The sequence below is a fragment of the Synchiropus splendidus genome, chromosome 2 (assembly GCF_027744825.2).
Source record: "Synchiropus splendidus isolate RoL2022-P1 chromosome 2, RoL_Sspl_1.0, whole genome shotgun sequence".
Classification (NCBI taxonomy): Eukaryota; Metazoa; Chordata; class Actinopteri; order Syngnathiformes; family Callionymidae; genus Synchiropus; species Synchiropus splendidus.
Genome location: NC_071335.1, coordinates 20,173,258 through 20,194,932, shown reverse-complemented (window position 1 = coordinate 20,194,932; position 21,675 = coordinate 20,173,258). Strand labels below are relative to the sequence as shown.

The 21,675-nt window shown below is 42.1% G+C and overlaps 1 protein-coding gene across 6 annotated transcripts in view; it reads left to right on the top strand.

The window, feature by feature from the left end:
• The window catches only part of LOC128755001 (potassium voltage-gated channel subfamily KQT member 5-like), a 75,731-nt gene that overhangs the window by 49,147 nt on the left and 4,909 nt on the right, over positions 1 to 21,675 (top strand). The window contains exons 2-13 of one of the 6 annotated variants that reach the window (XM_053858083.1): positions 4,583 to 4,673; positions 4,750 to 4,876; positions 7,322 to 7,497; positions 8,813 to 8,938; positions 10,038 to 10,148; positions 10,499 to 10,594; positions 12,477 to 12,571; positions 14,831 to 14,857; positions 18,443 to 18,666; positions 20,066 to 20,171; positions 20,667 to 20,798; positions 20,948 to 21,055. In XM_053858083.1, the coding sequence (XP_053714058.1) occupies positions 4,583 to 4,673; positions 4,750 to 4,876; positions 7,322 to 7,497; positions 8,813 to 8,938; positions 10,038 to 10,148; positions 10,499 to 10,594; positions 12,477 to 12,571; positions 14,831 to 14,857; positions 18,443 to 18,666; positions 20,066 to 20,171; positions 20,667 to 20,798; positions 20,948 to 21,055 (1,419 nt within the window). Of the gene's footprint in view, positions 1 to 4,582; positions 4,674 to 4,749; positions 4,877 to 7,321; positions 7,498 to 8,812; positions 8,939 to 10,037; positions 10,149 to 10,498; positions 10,595 to 12,476; positions 12,572 to 14,830; positions 14,858 to 18,442; positions 18,667 to 20,059; positions 20,172 to 20,666; positions 20,799 to 20,947; positions 21,056 to 21,675 lie in introns of all 6 variants that reach the window. The other 5 variants (XM_053858081.1, XM_053858082.1, XM_053858087.1 and 2 more) reach the window with 5 other exon arrangements.

The following is a 21,675-nucleotide window of genomic DNA, read 5'->3' as shown; positions in this document are numbered from 1 at the left end:
GGTTAATTGCAGTGTTTAGAGCTCCAAGTTTCACAGTGTTCGGCTCGTCGTTTCCATCCCCTCCCACAGCTAAGCCATGAAAATGTGCTGAGTCCACTGAGGAGGCCTGTAAACAAAGCACTGTCCGGAGAATGTGAAGAATTCAACCATGGCACACATGGCTGAGTATCCTGGATGACCAAACAGAAAAGGCAAAGGTCACTTGGTGTCAAAGGGTGTTCATTCAATGTGATTGAAAACGTGAGGAGCTCGCTTGTGCATAAACTCTTGAGGGCATTTTGGAGCAGAAATCATTACTTCCCGAGCTTGTGTACCGTAGTGTGCATTTAAAATACTTGACCGTTGGGGGCTGGGATGTGCGCTGAAATCCAATAGAGCAATTATGGATAATCACTTTTCACCCAATGTGTCTTGAGTTTGTGATGCAGCACCGTGGAAGATGTGCCTGGGTGGAGTGAGGCGCCGAGCTGTCACTCTCGAATGAAATCCCACTGTAATGTGAGCTGGATACATTACTGAGATACGGGTTTTGAAAGTGCTGCGCTTGCCTTCACCCTCCACCTGATTGTTTTCAAGAATTCCAATTCAATGAAGCTAATTCCGCGAGCACTCAACATGAATTATTCTGTTCGTTCTGAGATGGTGTGTAGGTGTTCAGACAGATGTCTCTCTTGTTACAGCAAAAAAAAATTATAATCGCATTCATGACAAAACCATCTGTTGTGATGACTAATTGAAAATACTTAGAGGGGAAAAAAAAGTTCTGTCTGCATGAAGCAGTGGACAAAAATAAAATAAAAGTCATTCCAATGATTGTCGCGCCGCAATTTTCTCCGTGGCAACCTTGTGAGTGCAAGTGGCGTAGGTGTGCGCTTGACAGAGCAGCCTTTCAGCTGATGGCAGCACAATGCTTGTCACTTTTTGTTTCCTGCACTCAAAGCGGCGTTATACAAACCACTCAAAACGCCAGTACACGAAACTGTAACTTAGCCGGTGAAACGCTTCTCTATAGTCTGCGGACATGAATCAGAACGAGAGCAGCACTTCAAGAACTGTTGACATAACCAAGAAGCTGTGGAAAACGTCGACCCCTGTTTTGTTTTTAATGACCGTCTTGTGTGGACCCGTGACCCGCTGCGCACACCCACCATTTTCACACGCGCGGGTTTAAAATGACAAGTGCCACGGCTCCTCTCATTGAACTACCACGAGTTTGGTACACACTTCTGAAATACTGTAGCTAGTTGCACTGTTTATCTCATGACGGTTCAACAAATGAGTTTTTTGTAGCCGTGCAACATTAAGGAAGAAAACATGAAAAAACTAAGATTAAGAACACTTTTAGATATAGCATCTAATATTCTCATTTGAAGTGCTTTAATGTCCACAGGTGGCTGGGAGTTACAGCGCACCCTAATTGTCACTGAAAACACTTGGCAAACAAGTGACTCAGACAAGACTCAACAGCTGTGGCCGACAGGGTACTTGCTACCTGTCACATCATTGTTACATCAACAATAACACACACGCACACTGTGCAACCTTAACTGACGCCAAAAGCCCCACCTCACTGCAACCTGTGCCGCCTACATCAGACTCAGTCTTCATCTCATGGCATGGCATCAGGGGGAGGAACGGCATGTAAACAAAGAGAGCAATGAAGGTGGCATGACATTTGTCTAGTGATTATGTTACTGTGTAATAAATGGGTGGCATTCATGTTGTGTATTCAGGAGTCATTTAGCAAAACGAACTCTGATGGATCACTCGTGTGGCACGAGACTTATGGCTGCCTTCTGACCTGAAAAACTAGACGGCAGGTTTCAAATGATCTTATTATGAACATTATGCTAACCCTTCGTGCACATTTATTTTTTTTATTTTATGTATGCATGTATGTAAACCTGTATGTAGAGTAGTTGTGAAGGTCGTTGGTGTCTAGACAACTATTCAAAGACTCTAGGAATCTTGGTCTCAAAATTCATCCCTCATCCTTTTGATCTAATATGCTAAATTTCTGACCCATTAAGTCCTTTGACTGAAAGAAAAAATAACCTCAATGCTCCACTGACAGAGAGTTCTGGTCTGAATGCAGCAATGTTGTTTTCCTGTTGTCTTTTCCCTAAAAATCAAGAATTATGCTGACAATGTTGTTCCCGTCTGATGAATAATAGCTCACTGTGCGTCATCTGCAGGATTCTTATTTGAAAGTCAAACCAAAGGTGTTTAGTGCTGAATGAAGAGGAAAGTAATATTGACTCAAATGTTTTACAAAAACACAGAGAAGACACCAGTGATTCACCACACTGACTGACAGATTATAGTGGCGATTTTACCAGTATGAGAATGACGATAATTTACAACTATATTGAAAACAGAAATGATGGTTACACTCACATGTCATCCAATTCCTCTCTACGAAAAGTTCTCCCCCATCTTCTGACTGAAGTTTGAGTATGTAGCCTGCCAGAAAATATACAAATCTTTCAACTTTCACATGCATCATTTCATGAAACAGAAGTTAAAATGTAAACTTGAATGTGATGATGTTTTGGCCAGCAATGAAACCATGAACACCACTGCTAAACAACAGTAAACCATTGAACCAAAGCACTTTATCGTTTGAATACTCATTAGCTAGAAGTATTTCGTCCATTCACTCCACACTGCTAGATGTGAAGCAAACGTCTTTATTTTAGGAATGCCTGCCATTCAACAGAAGACCACTGACTACATTTTTTTTCCAGGGTGAAGGCCAACAATTACAGCAGTTACTTTCATTTTGACAAAATAATTAGATTTTGCATGCCTCACCGTAACCCAAGTTTGGAGATGATATCCCTTTATTTTGTGCTGCTCATTCCTCGAAACTTCTAGGAAAATATCTTTGATTTTCCATGCACGTAGAAGTTCAAGTTTCCTTTACCAATTCAAATCTAAAAAAAAAAAAGAAGCAAAACAAAAAGTAATGTGGGCAGCAAGAACACAAATGCGTTTTACATTGGTCAGTTCTTCTTTCCTTTGCAAGCAACCTCAGCAGATATGCGCCTGTGAGTACAAGGATTTTAGCAGTTACTCATGAATTGAAGTTTGCAAAGTAGACAACGGCAAAAGCGTTACCAAGATAGGTTACACAAACCAACCCATCCTCTGCCTTCGGCCGAGCATGATGATAAGTTAGGTTGTTCCGCCTTCCGTGGCATATCCTGATGTTTTGGGTAGTGTGTCATGTGAAAGAAAGACAGAGGTTGGGGTTCGCCAAGCCATGGGATTGCGCTCCTTTCGTTCTGCACTTGAAGTGTGAATTGCCATTTAAAGCACTGGTCAGTATAGGACGCAAAAGTCTACTTTCTTAACATCAATATATGACACCATTGGGGTGAGGGTGGGTTGCACAAAGAGAGAAGGGCAGGAGAAATGTTTCAACAAACATTTCAATACTAAACAGCTAAACACAGTCGTGAGTAAAGTCAACAAATGCCGCTGACTGAAAGGCGAACATCCATCGGAGCCATGCAGAGGGAGTAGCTTTTATTCTTCCCCTCAGAATCAGCCTCAGGTGTGGCGTCGCTCACAGGTGTGGCTCATCAGCCCAATGAGATTATATTTGAAATATTTCTGTGCCTTATAGAAACAGTATGGATCGCAAATGTGCCGCCCAAATAGAGAGTCTTCTTGGGAGATCAATGGGAAGAAACATTGTTCTTTTGGTTTGAAATCGCACGCTTTCTTTCCTGTGGGAGCCGTGGACAGCACATGGAAACAGCCAGATGTTACTTGTTTCCTAAAGCTCTTCTTGATTCCTGCAAATCATGTTGCACAAACAACGATTTAGTGTGATTAACTTGATATTGTAGGAAATTGTATAATTGCGCTGTTTACAGTTCACTTAGAAGAGATGTACTTCTTTCTTTGTCCTGCCAAGCACTACCGCGCTTATTCTGATTCCATTTGGAGGTCCGTTGGAAAGAGGAAAATATTGTTTTGTTGAGGAATTAAAGTGATGCTTTTGCCGGCAGACAGCTCCGCAACAATGTGAGAAACAAAATGATGAAATGCATGAACTAATGGTGACTGAATTTCAGCGTAATCTCATGCTAAAATACTCAAACTAATACTTTCAGAGTTGCAATTCTTAAATGTCTAGGTTTAAAATGTGCAAAGTGAAAACAGAATTTTGAAGTATATTTGTCATACAGACACACATTTATTTCTTACTGTAATAATAAAACATAAACACTCTACCGGCTAAACAACCCAGAGCAAATCCACTATTTCTGGTGTCTGGTGCAGACACAGCTATCAAACCAAGGGTCAAATCCATTTGTGCAACTTTTTTATGCGGCTCTAAAGAGCAGGGGATGTATAGTGTTTAAGCAACAATCAGACTTTAAATCCACAGAAAACTACATGAGCACTGTAAAAGATGCTTTGAGCTAAAAGTCTTTCATGAATTGAATAGTGTATTCTGACAAGAATGAAAGTCGCTATTGACTTTTATTTGGCTATTTTTATCATTGTTGCATGAAGTCATTGTCGCTTATCATCCAGTGAAGCTGTAATGTTACTTTTTTTCTTGCAGGTTTGTCTTGGTCTTCAGTTGTCTGGTGCTCTCAGTGTTCTCAACCATCCCAGCCCACCAGGACTTCTCCTCTCATTGTCTGCTCATACTGGTGAGTCATACAAAGAATGTCCTTTCCAATCCTGCATTTTATGAACAGCATTCATACCACCTCTGGTGCTCAACAGGAGTTTGTCATGATTGTGGTGTTCGGGTTCGAGTACATCATCCGCATATGGTCGGCAGGATGCTGCTGCCGCTACAGGGGCTGGCAGGGTCGGCTGCGTTTCGCCAGAAAGCCGTTCTGCGTCATCGGTGAGTCTCTGGAGCACATATCTATTTCCACCTTCTCCTATATCTTGGACTTGCCTTCTACTTGCCCTCTGCTGGAGCACGGTGGTCCTGTCTGAGAAAGCAATTTGATAATAGCAGAGCTCCGCTGCACGCTATTGACCAGAGTTTGCTCGTGTCATTTCCAGTTGTGGTCAGAGCTCATAAGAGCAGAGAGCATTTACGTAATGAGGTTGAATTAGCAACCTTTTATTCTTTCCAGTGTTTAGACATGGATCTCTCTGGTCCTCAGTGGAAAGCTCACCAAGGCACCCGAGGGAAGGAGAGCAGGGTCTCGAGGTCACGTGGGGGCGCTTCCATTGACGCACTCCGCAGTGGCTGCGAGCAAAGTTGAAGAAACAACCCAGATAGCAAGTTGGATGCCATTAATTATTTAACCACGTTCGAGCAAAAAACGTACCCCGGGAGTCGTTTCTTAGAGCAGATTTCCAGACGCATGGTAGGGCTTTGCCTTTGTCATTGCATTACCAGTTTCTCACCCTGGGCTGCATCTTATTCTGACGCAATGGCTCCAGAGAGTAAACAAAGGCCGACAGCGAAAAGATATTCTGGTGATTTAGCAGTCGAGCAATAGCTCTTAACCATCTGCTGGATGTTATGATATTGTGTTGGATTTAAAGCGCGCCTCTTCTTCACTTCCACCCTGGAAAATATTCCTCTCTCAGAGTCAGTTCTGGCTGGAGTGAATGTCTGGAATCTCTAATAAGACTAGCACCATGACCAGGAGAGAGATTGGGGGGCATAAAAATATGATGTTTATCATGACAAATACAGAGAGTAAGCAAGTGGCGTGTTGAAACAGTTCATTACCAAATGGTGAGTGCTTATAAATTATGTTAAACGGAAGAGAATTAGGGTCAGTGAAGAAAAAAAAGTGAGAATTCTGACTTTAATCTCAGAATTCTCACTTTGTGCTGTTTAAAGTCAGAAATCTGAGAACAAAGTCAGAGTTCTCACTTTAAAGTTAGAAATCAGAGAAAAAAAGTCAGAATTCTAACTTTAAAGTCAGAATTCTGCCAATTATTTTCTTTTTTCTTCACTGGCCCTAATCCTCTTCCGTAATACTAGGATTTACGTCTGGTAGATTTCCTTTGCTTTTACAACCATCACCGTAGTCAGTTTGTTTCCGTCTCCCTCTGATTGAAGTTGCAGCTCTGCAGGTGCTCGAGAGAAGGTGCTCTCCGTTTCGTGCTCTTAATCTATTTTTCATGCGGCTGCAGACGCTGCTGACTCTTCCACCCACCCCGCCTCGATCCCACTGCAGGTCAACTGGTACGCGGTTTCATTCCCGAGTCATCAAACACAACTTGGTCAGCGTTCTGTCTGCCGCCTCAGGTTCAGAGGAAGGGCATCAGTGGGCGCGGTGGCATTTAGGTCCAAGAGTCCTTTCGCTCATGAGGTGAACTACTCAAGGGTCAGATTTCGAATTGGACGATGTGTTCAAGCAGCGACCATCGGGGAAATAGGAGGAAACCAAGTTATTATAGCTTGTGTGTGTGTGTGTTCTTTGTGGGTTTGATGTTATTCACTTGCACAGTGTGGTTTCCCTGTGAACTTCCTCTGGAATGAGTCAACAAAATATCTGTTTGGACTTCGTCTGTTGGTCACATTACCAGCACCGACGCTGTGCTTCGGCAGCGGCACTGACCCCGTCAGCCTGCTGTCTTCCCTGGTGTTGACAAGCCAAAACAGTGGCTGGTGGACAGAACATGAATAAATCTGTCATGATGATAATGATTGTGACATAAGCCAGAGAGGACACCCTTTAACAGTAGTATAGTCCCAGATATACAGCAGCGCAGAGGTGTATCTGAATATTGGTCCAAAGCACTTCCAGCATGAAACCCCAGTTGCCGTGCCGATTTGATAATGTGTGATATTTTGTTTTTCATGGAACAGTGCTTCAGCCAATTACTTCCTCCCCGCTGTCCTGTTAATGTCAGCAGCAGATCAATCCAGCAGGCCCATGGCCTCAGCATGGATTTTTTTGGCATGCGTGATAAAAGCACACACTACATTACCGTCTGAGTTGCCGTTGGCAGATTGCGTCAGCTGTTCGGTTCTGTGCTTTTGTCTGAAGCACTCGCGCCGTGAGAGGTGACAGCAATGAGTTATTGCACTGGAGCATCCGCGTGGAGCCACTTCCTCATCTTCTCGCCCCGGAACCAAGGAGTCAGAGCCATGTAACATGCGATTGATCTTGGAACATGTGATTGGAATCATAATGTGAAAACTGTTTTTCAGTCCATTAAGGTATTGATCGATGGACAGTTGTTCCCACAATCAGAATCAAAAGAAACAAAAAAAAAAAAAGAGCACATAACTGATGGTATTGTGAAGATGTTGAATGGATTTGATGTCAGGTAGGATTTGCTTGTCAATTCAATATTCTTTTTTTCTGCCCAACAGACATTATAGTGCTGATTGCTTCAGTGGCGGTGGTGTCAGCTGGGAGCCAGGGAAACATCTTTGCAACTTCAGTGCTGAGGAGCCTGCGGTTCCTGCAGATACTGCGTATGGTGAGAATGGACAGGAGAGGAGGGACCTGGAAACTGCTGGGATCAGTGGTCTATGCACACAGCAAGGTGAGGAGAGCTGCCATCAGTCACACACACACTCACACACACACGTTTGTATTTCTATCTTTGTGGTGACCTTGTTGCCATAACCTTTTACCAGCTTCTCACCCTTATCCTACCCCTCCAAAACACATGGCTAACCTTAACCAGGACTCTGAACCAAACTGAAACCCTGTTATATTGAGCAAGTTATTTTGAAGTCTTCATCCTCAAATAGAGGCTGAACCTCATGGGGTCCAGCCATATTAAATAGTGCTTTGTCAGGAATTAGTCCCCACAGGTGAGGATCAAGCAGGTACACACACAAGTGTATTTACTGTATATATTCTAGTTTGGACTTTGAGGACACTCATTAACCATCTGAAACACATGGCAAAACTTAACCATGACTCTTACACAAACATAAACCCAATTACTGTATTATGAGCTAGTTATTGTGAAGTCTTCATCTTGAAGATTGTGTTTCCGCCCACAGACCACATCATTGAACCACATTTCTTCCTTGTTTTCTTTCACTTTTTTACCTCCATTTCTAATGTCCTTCATCCAACATATCCACTACCTCAAAGCATCTGAACCATGCCATTGGTGAGACAGAGGGCATCTGAGATCTTGTTTTTATAGACTTGGGTTGCAGTTATGTGAGCTATTTTCCCACTGCGATAGACCCTCAGTGTCATTGGCTCAAAGGAGCGTTGGATGCATTCAGACCCCATTTGGGGAGCTCATGCGTTTCTGCACGGAGGAACCCTTTGTCTGCCATTGAGATTGTCCCAGGTCCCTCTCTCCATCTCCTCCGCTTCACAGTCATGTTTCCTCCCGACGATGAAGCCGGCCATAGAAGGTCTGCAGGATTCAGCGACTCATCCAGAAGGGTCTTGTGCTTGTGATTTGAGGCGTCCCATCTGCTGCTGGGGTGATCATCCAGTTCTTTATAACTGACCACAATTTCAACTGTGTCTGGAGGAAGAACACTGGTCTTTCTGTTGTGCAGCAGTGTCTCTGTACACCTGCTTGCGAACATCCCCACTACTCCTTTGTTCTCCATCTTCAACTCATCAGTCAAGCAGCCCACGATGGCATGATCATTTATGAAGATGCCTCGCACTAAACATGGCCTCAGATCAACAGTCCATCATTCAGATCTCCATGTTGTTGTCCATCATCAAGGCTGTTGGTGGTGATTCTCATGTTGATGGGCACCAGAACAACGCAGGACGTCTTTGAGAGCTGGGGCACCTCGCTCAGTTTGAAGACACATGTTTATAAACAATGTTTATGTCCATATATTTGACAGCTTTTTTTGCCTCCCTTTCCACAGGAACTCGTGACTGCCTGGTACATCGGCTTCCTCGTCCTCATCTTCTCGTCGTTTCTCGTGTATCTGGCAGAGAACAAGTCAAACAAAGAATTTGCTACTTACGCTGATGCCCTATGGTGGGGAACGGTATGTTCTGTGTTACCAGCTACATATCGGAGATCACAAGTGAAAACAATGATGAGCACATGTCCTATTAAAACTATAGACATTATGCTATGACAAATCTTCATGCACTCGCGACACTTTTCCTTATGTTTATTTTGTAGTAAATCGCTCCATCACAATAAATAAACAGTGGAGATATTTTATCTCTCACTTCATTATCTTAAGCGTTTGCTCAATCTATGCTTCAGTCTTTTATTTTCATTTCAATGTTTTCATGCTACAAACGGCTGAAGCTTTGTTGCCGCTTGCAATTGGAGCTTCCATTATCGTCTCCCTCATTAAAATGTAATTCTCAGTCTTTCACTGAGCACACACGCGTCTCTGTTCAGTCATCACATTTTGATAGGCCCCATCACAGTCAGCGATTATCACTATTAACGTCCTTTACAACAGCATCTATTCACTGGTCTCGTTTTACGCCTCTCTGTGGTTGACCTCTCTTTGTGGCTTTATACATCAGCCCGACAGACCGACAGGAAAAAGAACCCCCGACACACAAAAAGGATTTATTTTTCAGGCAAAGTAAACATTTCAGCCGCAGGCTTTCATCGAGTATTTCAAGCCGTGCTGCTGTCCAAATTCGGATAGCACCAAATTTGCGGCACCAAATAGAGAAATTGCAGGCTTTATACATGTAAACAAACTTAAAAGAAAATGTGTATTCTGAGTGGTGTAGCAGGGGATCAATCCACGAACACGCTTGTTCATGTTTGTACAATCCATAGCGTTTTGAGAGGGTTGCCACTCAGGTCTTGGTAATACGCGCCTGTTTAGTGACCTGTTGCTCTGTGGACCATTAGCAGTCCAGTCACAACCTGACCCAGACACATTTTGATCCCATCTCCCAGTGGAACTCTGCCGCTCACTTCTCAGTCAGGAACCAAGCAAACCTCATGGAGGTGGCTGAGCAACATAATAAAACCATTGCACACTTCATGTTGATAGGTCAGGACCCCATGCAAACACTGCATATACCATGTAGTTAGACTGGACTAGACTAGACTATATTATATTATGTTGATGACACGTGTTCTTCCCCCTCCTCACCCTCCCTCCTCAGATTACCTTGACAACCATCGGCTATGGCGACAAAACACCGAAGTCTTGGATAGGACGAATGCTGTCCGCTGGCTTTGCCCTTCTGGGTATTTCCTTCTTCGCTTTACCAGCAGTAAGTTTGAATATATTCATTCTGGTTCAGATTGTTGAACTGCTATATTATGAGAACACATAGTTTATTGATAGATAGCTTATGTATCTACTGTCAATAAGCAGTGGTGTTTGGAATGAGGTCGACTATACTGTAGCCATGTTTAGCAAGACTCTGGCTGTGTTCCTCGAAAGTGTCACTGTAGTTGCATTATTTAAGGGGCTGTGCAATGGTGTTCTCCACAGAAGATTGAATTATGTGGCGCCATAGGTGCCCAGTGTGGAAAGAAATGATGCAAGACGGCACCAAACAGAGAGTGAAATAATATTGTCGTAGAATATATGTATTTGACTGGTGTTCAAATCTGTCAGGGGATCCTGGGATCTGGCTTTGCCTTGAAGGTCCAAGAGCAGCACAGGCAGAAGCACTTTGAGAAGAGAAGAAATCCTGCTGCTTACCTCATCCAGGTACTTGTCTGCTTTCATTAATCACGCTTTGATGTTTTTTACCAGCACCAACACTCAGCGTTCCTGTCACAATTGTATTTCTGCCTTTAGCTTACAGTATTTTCTTTGACATATTTTTTATATTCCCCGCGACAAAATGGTCTGGAAGGTTCTTCTGTAAAAAAAAAAAAAAAAAAAAAAAAAAAAAAAAAAAGTCATTTACTTACTTTTTTTTTTTTTTGATCATCATTTTGATATGAAACCGTAGAGATAATTCTAACCATCAGTTCAAAGAAAGCTGAGTCCCATTTCCCGCTAGATCACAAAACTACAACAAAAACAATTGATTCGAACTCAGTGAGATGAAAGAGTTTATTCAGCTAAAAAAATATGATCAAATCAACATGGCTCAGTAAAGATATCATACCATTAAGATGACATAAAAATCAAACTGTATAAGAAATTCGATTTGAATTCTGATATTGCCATATTTGAGTTAGAACTCAGCATTTAGACATGTTTTCTTTCACCTCAAAAAGGGGAGAAAGGTCTTGTTTTATCTTTATGGAGACAGTTTTGTGTACCTGAATATTTGTGCCCTAAATGACATTGTCATTATCTTGCAGCCACATTGTAACCTATTTGGCAGTTTTAACCTCCTAACTCTAACTCCCCCATTCAAGACTTTTCCAAGTTATTTTAATAATTTTCAGTAGTTGAAACTGAGTCGCTAAAAAATTGCAAATAATTGTGGGAATTTTACGGGCTTCTCAGGACAGAACATCGGCCATCGTTGTTGTCCTGTGGCTGACTTACTGGCACTGGACAGAATGCAACCAAAGTAAAGATCCCAACACAAATTACTATTAACATGAGTTGCTGAGTCCAGAACAGAGTTGATGACTATCTGTTAAAAGAAGAAAAAAAAAAGGTCCGGTGTGATCAGAGTCAGGGGGCACAATAGACATTGGGGAAAAATGCAGCAAAACAAATGTCAAATGGGCAAAAAGGAATTTAAAATGACCAATATTCAAAGTGCAGAACAGGACACACAGACCAGTCGTGTTTGCATAGCAACAGCATTGAAGTTGATTCCTGAAGTGGAGGTTAGGCAATTGATCAAAGGAGAAAGAAACACAAAGAGAAAACTACACAAAATAAAAAAAAAAACTCCATCAGAGGAGAGAAATAAATGTAACTCTAATGTACAATTTAAACAATTACTTACTACGTGTCTCTCAGCGGTGTGAACTGTATGTATTCGACATCCGAATAAAGTGTCTAGTCTCGGGTGCTGAATTCATGAAGAAGTGCCCTTTAACTGTCACTTACATAGCACTGACCTTTGAGCTGACCTGTGAGTTCCAGTGACTGAATGACTTGAGTTTATTCATTCATTATCAACGTCAACAACGGACTCCAGTTCTCCAGACATTTTCCTTTCTGTCAGCCGGACCCCTCTGTCTCTCATGTCTTGGTCATTCCTCCGTTCCATATGACCAATGTCCTCACTCACGTTGTCATTCTTCCATCTCATGCTACTTCCCTGTTTCCCTCCTCTGACCGGATTGAACTCCTGTCCCAACCTACCTCATGTGTCTCTTCGATCTGTGCATCCCCATGTTGTACCAGGCTGCGTGGCGTTATTACTCCACTGACAGCACCAGGCCAGACCTGGATGCCACGTGGCAACACTATGAGAGCCTCCTGCCTTCCCCAAGGCATGTATCCATGCCTGACCTCCGCTGCAAGCACAGGCGTGTGACACACCTGTGTGGTTGTTTTACACTAATCAGTTTTTTTTTCCCTTTTCTTTCTTCCTTTCCTTCTCTGTTTGGACTTTCTTTTTTGGTTTCATTTGGTTCTCTGTTCCTCCTTCTGGTTTTGTGTATTCTGCATGCAGTGTGTTTGGCGTAGTTATGCGGCTGATGAACACTCGGTTTCCATTGCTACCTGGAAGCCTCACTTGAAGGCGTTGCATACCTGCAGCCCTACGAAGTAGGTACAACTATGGCAGCTGGTGTCTGTTGTCAGTCTCTCTGTTTCTTGTTGATTTTGTAATGTATTCCACACTTAGTTTGTATCTCTGCCCTTGACTTGATGTATGTTTTCCTCTTTTCTTTTATGAAGCTCTCACCAGTCGTTTACCTCCCTTGGGTTTCAGTGGTTCATGCTAATCGAAAATACAACGTCCAGGCTCTTTTGGCTCTGATTTCTTCCCATTTTCTCTGGGCTTTGATAATAACATTGTCCCAAATCAACATAGATGTTAGAGATCAAACCGTTGTGGGCACATCGTATTCAAGTGCCCTCATAAAGACGAAGATACTGGTGGATTTCTTCACCTGGTCGTAGGCTGTTAGCTAGGAGGACGTCTGCAAAACATGAAAAAATGGATGCCTGATTCTCCACCGTAGCTTGCCCGCCAGATTACAAGCTAGGGTCAAGAATCGGGCGTCCATTTTTTCATGTTTTGCAGACGCCCAGACGCCCCCCAAGCTAAAAGCCTGACTGGTCGCCAATGTGGCCCCTGTTGAAATCTTCAATGTTAGTCCTGTGGCATCCTAGAACGCACCCTGGTCGCTGTCACAGTGATACGTTCCATGCATTTCAGTGGTCATGATGTTGTGGCTCAGTGGAGAATCTTAACCTCAAATATAGTCAAACAACAAGTCTAACAATAATGGCTGCTACCTCTGAAAATATACTTATTTAATAACAAGTATAGTTTTGTTTGAGTTAACTGAGTAGCCTAGAAGCTTCATGGCTCCAAAGAAATGGCTCTGCTGAACAATCATGACTCAAGTTCGCCTTGAACAAACTGGAGGACGTGTATCGTCACCCATACCAACATGACCAGAGGATGTTCAAATTACAAAGCTGCTATTGAAAACCTCCAACGCCTTTCAGCTTCAGCTGAAACAAACTAGTCAGCCGGAGTTAAAACTCCTCATCAAACCTGAAAAATCAGTATCCAATATCAAGCTATTTAATGAGCCTGGGCATTTTATGTTGAAAGTTCTCTCAGTTCCTTTGACTGCTCTGCAATCATCTGCATGCTTGTTGCAACTCTTCCTCCTGTGTTTTTCTGGAATGCTTTTATGCTGTATGTAATAAAACCTCAGTGTTGTTGGACCAACTCGGTGTCTTATCACAGTTCAGTCGTCGCACTGTTGCCCAATTTGCTCTACATTTCAATCACTTGTCGACACGGGGGATCTGCCACACTCAGCACCAGCTGAGCTGTTTTCAGCTCCTATTCCACAATGAGTCTTGTCCCAAAAATTCCAAATGAATTATTCAGCACAAAAAAAAAAAAAAACAAGAAGAGGAAAACAAACAACTAAAATGAGTTCCTCCAGCCAAATTCATTTCTTTCATCTTAGTTTGAAAGTGCACAAACATCCTCTTTGGTGTTTTTTAGGTTTTGCAGCCCTGTTGCACTTGATTGCGTTTTGCAACTGACGGAGAAATAGCAACACCTGGAGGCCTCCAAAAGCCCAGAAGGTGGAGGCTCTTAACTCATGACTTCCTGTGGTGGAAGACCCTGTTCTGGGCAGTGAACTAGGAGCTCAAAAGAATTGCTCGCTCAAGTTCACACAGTCACAATGATTGCTTTTGCACCACAGTGAGAGGTGAGAGTGAGAGGATCATATTGTTTTGGTCAGCGCCCTTTAGGCTCCCTCCCGTTTATCTTGGAAAGAAATGCCTCTTCATTTTTTATATTCTTACCCGCCACCTTTCTGTTTGCTCGACCTGCTGACTGCTGATAGCAAACATGCTGAGCGACGGCCAGGGAGCGGTTGTTACTCTTTCATTCCTTTTAAATGTTGTGCTGGATCTTATTTGGTATCAAATAATGTAATGCTTCGCCCATTTATGTTTATGCTGACTTATAATTGAATTTTGGGTTGAGCAATAATGGTGGACAGTTTTACAGGAAGTCAACATTTTTGACGGCGTTCAGGAGGATTGTCGTGCTTCAAACATCAGGGTCCACTGAGAAGCATTCGACAGTTGAGTGAAAGACAAAACATCTTTATGATGATGAAGGAAAACACAAATCATTACTTTGATATGTTCCACGTTTATAAATTCCAACTGTTCATTTTGTCTGTGCTGATTCTCAAGTTCTCATTGTGGAGGATGCAGAGGCACCAGTGTGGTCCAATAACTACTGTGGATTTTGGAGAAACAATGTGGCAGTAAATGAAAAAAGAACTTCTTTTGTAACTGTTTCTTTTTGTCACTTGTCAGGAAGGATCAGGGGGAGGCGACGACAAGGTTTGTGACCTTTGGCTTCATTCACCAAGTCTCTCCACGATGCTTTACTGTACTTTAGCTAACTAGCCAAAATGCTACTCTAAGACTATTTCATTTTTGAAAACTGTTTTGCACTTTATCTTGGCTGTTTGTTAGTTGGATTACAGCTGTCTGAGTTGGTCAGTGGTTCAGCTTTTTAGTTCTTAGCTGAGTCCTTATGTTTACCTTTGTCTCCTTCATAGATTAATGTGGTTGTTGTTGTCTTCACCTGTTTGTAGGTGTTATCAATAGTTATATATATATTTTTGGCTTTAATTCTACATGTTTGTATATTTTAAATAAAATATAACACAAATTATTTACTACACATTTTTTATTATCTATAACTATATTTTTTATTATCTATGTATTATTTATCTATCTATTATCTTTATTTCATCAAGAAATGTGTTTATATATTATGGGTATTTATTTGTTGGTCTTGTGTTATTTGATAGCTTGTGATTTTTATGCTGATACTTAGTCAACATCTTTGATGTTTGTTCTGTACCTTTAATGTCTTTGCTATGTGTCGGTGTCTTTGTTGTCATAAGTTGCGGTGAGACATTGAATTTCCCCTACAGAGTAATAGCGGGTTTTGATCAGTCGTTTTAGTTTTTAGAGAGGCTCTTTGAGACATGTCTGCGTTCACCTGCCTGCTCACTGCGCACAGAGAGAGATGGGGTTTTCGCCCCTCGCCATCTTCATTGGAGTCTACGATTCCCTCTCATCTCTTTCAAAGACAGTGTTCCCCCATGATTTGTTCCTTACAGTGAGGTTTTGATTTATATAGCTACCTCTATTGATTCCTCAAAGAGGAAAAAATAAACATTCTGATGTTCTGAAGCCCTTGGCTCTTCGGCGGTCAGAATCACATGATAGTTGAGGGAGATTTGTCTCAGCTTTTGAACCAGCTCATATATAGAACCCTTGAGGCAAAGAAATGAAATGTTTCCAACAGAGGGACTTAACTGCTCTAACAATGAGATCACAGAAACAAGTGACAAACGGTTCTTTGACTTCAGTGCATTCACCGTACGTTAGTACTTTCTTCATATTTATTATTATTTTTATTTTCCTTATTACTTCCTGTCTCCAGGAAGAAATCAGTAGGCTGACCTGGGGCCAGCCCCTGAACATTGGCCACAGCATCGCTCCATGTGTCCTGAACTTGGAGTTTTGTTCTCTGGTCCTGGTCTGCAGATGTGGATTTTGAACATTGAAAAAAAAAAGTTAGCATCTCTACACCATGAATCCCGTCACCATATGATTCTCTCCTTCATGTTTTTTTCTGTAGTAAAATTCATAGTAATAAACAGAGGCTACTGAGGAGGTGCACTGCTCGGAAATATAGGTAGACAACTCCTGCAACATGCTCTTGGAGAATGCCGACTAATTCTTTGTGCATGGTTGACATCAGGCGGCTTCAGTTGCTCCAGAGAGATCCACCCTTTAGCTTTGCTCTGTGACGTTTTAGACTTGGCTGTGTGAGCGGTGTGCATTATTTCTGCTTGTTGTGGTTCCTCACAGTATTAATATTTATTTATTATCTGGTTTATTTATTACGTATTTTCTCATTTTAGGATGCCATAGTGATGGGGAGCACAGGTCAATGTCGCTATATTCTCAATTTGTCATAGGGCCCGAAATTGACCAGTCAAAGGTCCAGAGAACCTCAAACATCTGTCGCACTTACACTGAGGAGCAAAGTCTGGCTGGATCCTCAATGCTGTCGTTCCAATACCCATGCATGAACCTGGACCTCTGTTGGGCTGTTGAGGCTTCATGAATCAGTGTGCGATTTTCACAGACCACTGGATGGTACTTTCTACTCTAAACTATTTGGAGTTGACTAACCATTTTTAATCGAATCACATCATCTTTAGTCCCAGAGCGCCACCTATTGAGCTTTGAAAATCAAGGCATTTGTCAGCCCGTCAATAGCTGAACTCAGGGAGACAACTTTGCTGTTAAGGGAGCTGGTTTGGTGTTTGGTGCAACTTAACATTGGCCTTCCGTCTACATCCAAGTTTAGAATTCATTCCAGTCTTCTGAATATTTACCCCATATACTGCTAAAATATACATCCATATTTAGTTTTTTAAAGTGTATTTTAATTTATGTATTTGAGGGGATGAGCTCTTTGTGTTTTATAAAACTAAGTACATCTTTTTGGCTGTTATCTGCTTCTATATGTATTTTAGAATGATCAACGCATCCTCTCCCCCCGGCCGTCATATATACATATATATATAAAAGCTGACTTTTGTGTCCTATACTGACGACAAGGGCAGCTTTCAGCGTTGCACGCGGACTTTTTTTTGCGGCTGCTGGTTAAGCACATTTTCATTGCGGAGACATTTGTTCCTTTCAGCTGTCTGAGACAAAAGACACACGTAGGTGAGGCAGTAAGTGTTCCAGTCTGCTTCATTGTGCATTTCATTTGAAGGCCACTTGGGGTTTTGAGAGGGTTTTCTCCTCACCTAAAGAGGTGGGCGAGACTCTCCGAGTGTGAATCACTCTCATTGAATATTACTGATTGTTACGCTGATTATTCCTGATTGTCTCGGGGTGATGAAACAAACCACACACGAAAAAAAAAAAAAAAAAAAAAAACTGAGAAAATGTTTTGCTTGCTCCAGAACACTGATACGACTTTGCTGTGCTGTGTCTGGCTGACATAAAGTTGGTTTTAAAAATGCGCTGATACCAGACGTGCTGTTTCACCTGCAGAACAAGCCTTGAAAAACGGGTCTACAGCAGCGGCTCGTAACCTTTTTAGTCTCTTTTCCAGAGGAACTCGGTCCGGGGCCCATTCAAGGAACAGAACTGATTCATTACTGTGATTTCTGATTTCAGAGTTACTGTTTGTACTCATTTGTGTTCAATAACCACGCGTGTAAACAAACCAAAACCTTGTGAAATGACATGAAACCATGTGATTAGCACAAAGATATTTGTCATTGAAAAGTCCAACCAGCAGCAGAATCAGTTGCGAGTCGTGTTCATCATATTTATTAAAGAAAAAAAGAAGCAAAAATATTGATGCAAACTGAGAAAATTGGAAAAACTGTACGTCATGAATACAATTCTGAATAAAATAAATATAATAAAACAACGTCTAAATATCATAAAATATTTTCTTTCATTTTTTTTTTCATTAATAAGCTCTAAAGAAGATATGATAAAATGGTCACGTGTATTAAAACTGAACGTCTCACGGCGCTGAGGAGTAAAACAACAATGGTTAAGAATTGCTGGTCTAGTTCATCCAAGACTCTCAAAAATAAATTGCGATTCAAATAATCCAACATCAGATGGACAAAGCTTAGATTGGTGAAATAGTGGCAGAGAATGCTTCAACAACTGTAAGGACATATTCAGTATTGTAGCTTGCATCTTGCTGCTGACTTGCATGCTGCTCTCTGCGAATCAAACATCAAAAGCATTTTGGGAAGAGGCTGTTTGGTATGAGGTTGACTTGATTTTGCATCATGTAAACGATTAATGATTACTTTTGTTTTCAACCTGTGCCAATGCGTTTATCCACCCAACATCATTCCGCAGCCAAAAGTTGAGCTTCAAGGAGCGGGTGAGAATGGCCAGTCCTCGGGGTCAAAGCATCAAGAACAGACAGACGTCGTCGATGAACGATCGGAGGTCCCCGGTGGCTGACTGCGGCACTGACGGAACCAGTCCCTCCAAGGTGCAGAAGAGTTGGAGCTTCAATGACCGGACTCGCTTCAGACCGTCCCTGCGGCTCAAGAGTCAGTCCAGATCGACCACTGATGGTGGGTGTCTCTCTCCTGAATCCATGCAAGATACTTACATTGTGCATGAAGTTTTAGGGCAACATATTTTGTTAGGGTTGCCAATGCGGCAATGAGGTTTATTTAACCAATAAAAGCAAATAGACCTTGTCCAAACCAAATATATAATGATTTCCCCACGTGTCGGTGGAATTTTTGGTAAAACGATCGAATCCACCAAAAGTATTTCCTGATAATTTAAACACTGAAGGAATGTTAATGGTCAGTGGTGCAACCACAGTGGCACAGTTTGGACGGAGCAAGTTAGAGTTGTGGGCTTATTGATTGAAAGTGGAAGTTGTGGGTTCCCGCGACCATATGTGTCGTCTGAGCTGAGCAGCGGGGCCAAACCCATCGGTATGGTGCTGATGGAGGGTCAGACACAACGGCTTAGTGAAGTGTTTGCTGACCTGGATCAGTACAATGAGTCTGTATTATCTTCTTCTGTATTTTCTGTGCAATAAATGAGCATATAACCCAACCAAATATGAACATCTCATTGCCATCTAAACACTGGACAAATTCATTCTTTAGGACAGGTCTTTCTTTGATATAGGCAGCATACTGCATGGCAGGGTTTTTTTTTTCTTTCTGATCTCTACTGAGTGTCTCTGGCACCTTTTTCAATATGTTTTTCACATCACAATTGTCCATCTTGAACAAAGGTGGCACAGAAATGAATAAATACCTCTTTCATAGAGTTGCCATTTTGATTTATGTATTTATTTGTGTGTATTTAGTTCTTCTGTTTCCACAGCGGAGGAATATCCCTGCAGTCATCTGCCCACGGCCCCTTGAGGCTTTCAGACTGTCTGCAGTGTCAGCGTTTTTTTCTTTTCTTTTCTTTGTTTGCAGTGCTTTGTTTTCAACAACTCATTAATTCTGATTATTGCTGTAGTATTTATATGGATTTGTGTTTTAATAGTCATGATTTTAATGTGACTGACGGGCATCTTTCTTTTGTTTTTGTAGCGCCCTCAAGTGGCTGCGTTTCTTAACGGTGCAGCTGCGTTTCAAATGTGAATTTTAAGTTAATGCAGGCCGACTAAAGACCTTAAATTAAGCATCTTCTTCTTCTTTTATTTTTTTTTAAATAAGTCATTATGGTGGCAATAATAATAACCAACTCCCAACGTATATTTCCTGTTACAGACAAGGAGACAATAAAACTCCTCATTTTTAGGTTCACATTTGCTTCTACAGTGGCTCTTTTGTGTCACTTATTTCTTCCTTAATTGGTGAAAAAAAAGAGATTGATTGATAATCTTCTGTAGGGAACCTTCCCATCGCAGAGTTGAATGCATGTATGATGTATGATATTTTAACCTGCAGCATTAAGAAACACAGCTTGTCTTCATTGACCTTCTCTTTGAAGCAGCAGACTCCAGTGTGGGAGGAGAAGACGGTTTCGATGAGAAAGGCTGTCACTGTGAGATCTCAGCTGAGGACTTGCTGCCCAGTGTCAAATGCGTCATTCGAGCTGTGAGGTGAGACAAGCACGCTGCTCTTCCTCTGACCATCAATGTATATTTACCCCAGCGTTTCATCTGAGGAGACCATGATTGCACTCGGCTCTTCATCCTATTAGCTGTGATTGAACGTTCCCTCTGGATTAACGTGAGCGGAAGATATGTATTTATAGATCGTCCTGGTTCATGTGACTTGTTACAGCCACGGGAGACAGGAAATATGCTTAGTGGGTGCAACAGCGGTACAAACTGCACTTGCTGTTTTGTGGGGGAAGAATAGCCGATATGTTCAAACTGCGAGTGCCTAACTCACTTCATTCAAAATGCTGACTTTAAAGTAAAAGAAGATGTCTGTTTACCAGATTATAATCTGCCCATTTCCTCGACCTTGAGGTTCAACTGCGCCTCATTTTAGCCACCAGTTATTTGAAGAACACATGCACACACTCGAGGCTGCTTGAAACTTTAGCAGGACCGTTTTATTGACCCTCTTCTGTACGCATTACTGTCTAGGATAATGAAGTTTCACGTCGCCAAGAAGAAATTTAAAGAGACGCTTCGGCCTTATGATGTGAAGGACGTCATTGAGCAGTACTCTGCCGGTCACCTGGACATGCTGTGTCGCATCAAGAGTCTGCAGACAAGGTAGGAAGAGCAGCGCTCACAGGACCATGAGCCTGAGCCGCATGTTCATCCCCAGATGTTCATTCACTTTGTGTGTTTTCTGCATGTTTACATAGCTCACGCAGATGTGTGTGTGTGTGTTTGTGTGTGTTCACTGTGCTTCCTCACAGGCTGGACATGATCGTTGGTCCCCAGCCACTGAGCAGCCGTGTCAAGACTTTTTCCTCCCCCTCACTGCCTGTCTATTACAGTCAGGGCAGAAAGAACTCCAGCCAGGGGTCAGAGCTCCTCCCCCTCTCTCATAAGCCTGATGAGTTCACCTACTCTGTCAACTCAGGGGCCTTTGTTTTCATGAAAAATTCTCAAACTGAAAGTCAAATCTTGGATGCTTAATCAAATTGAGAAACAGACAAAAAGCCCCGCCACTCTTTAACTTCGTGAGCTGACTGGCTTAGATACTTTCCAAAACATCTGCTTAGAAACGCATCATCCAAACTAACAAACTTCTCAACCCTAACTTGTGAGTTTTGGGGGGTCGGGTTTATCTTCTCTGCATCGGTCTAAACAAATCTTTAGTGATGCCCTAACTGTAACCCGGCTTTGTCTTTGCAATCGTCCAATAGCAAGACCCACTTTTAGAATCAAATTTGTACCGTTCCTGCTCAGATTGCTTTTATTTACAGTGTCGTGTACTTCACTTTCTTGAATCCCTGTATCTTCATGACAAATCTGCCCTCAAGACACAGTAAGACTGCAACAATATCTCACAAAACTGATACAAACAACCCATCCTCACTCCAATGGTGTATGATATTGAGACTGGGAAACTTTCAGTCCCTGTTGACGCTGAAGTCCACGTTCGCATAGCTGTTTTACTGGAGTGACATTCGGGGCGGAG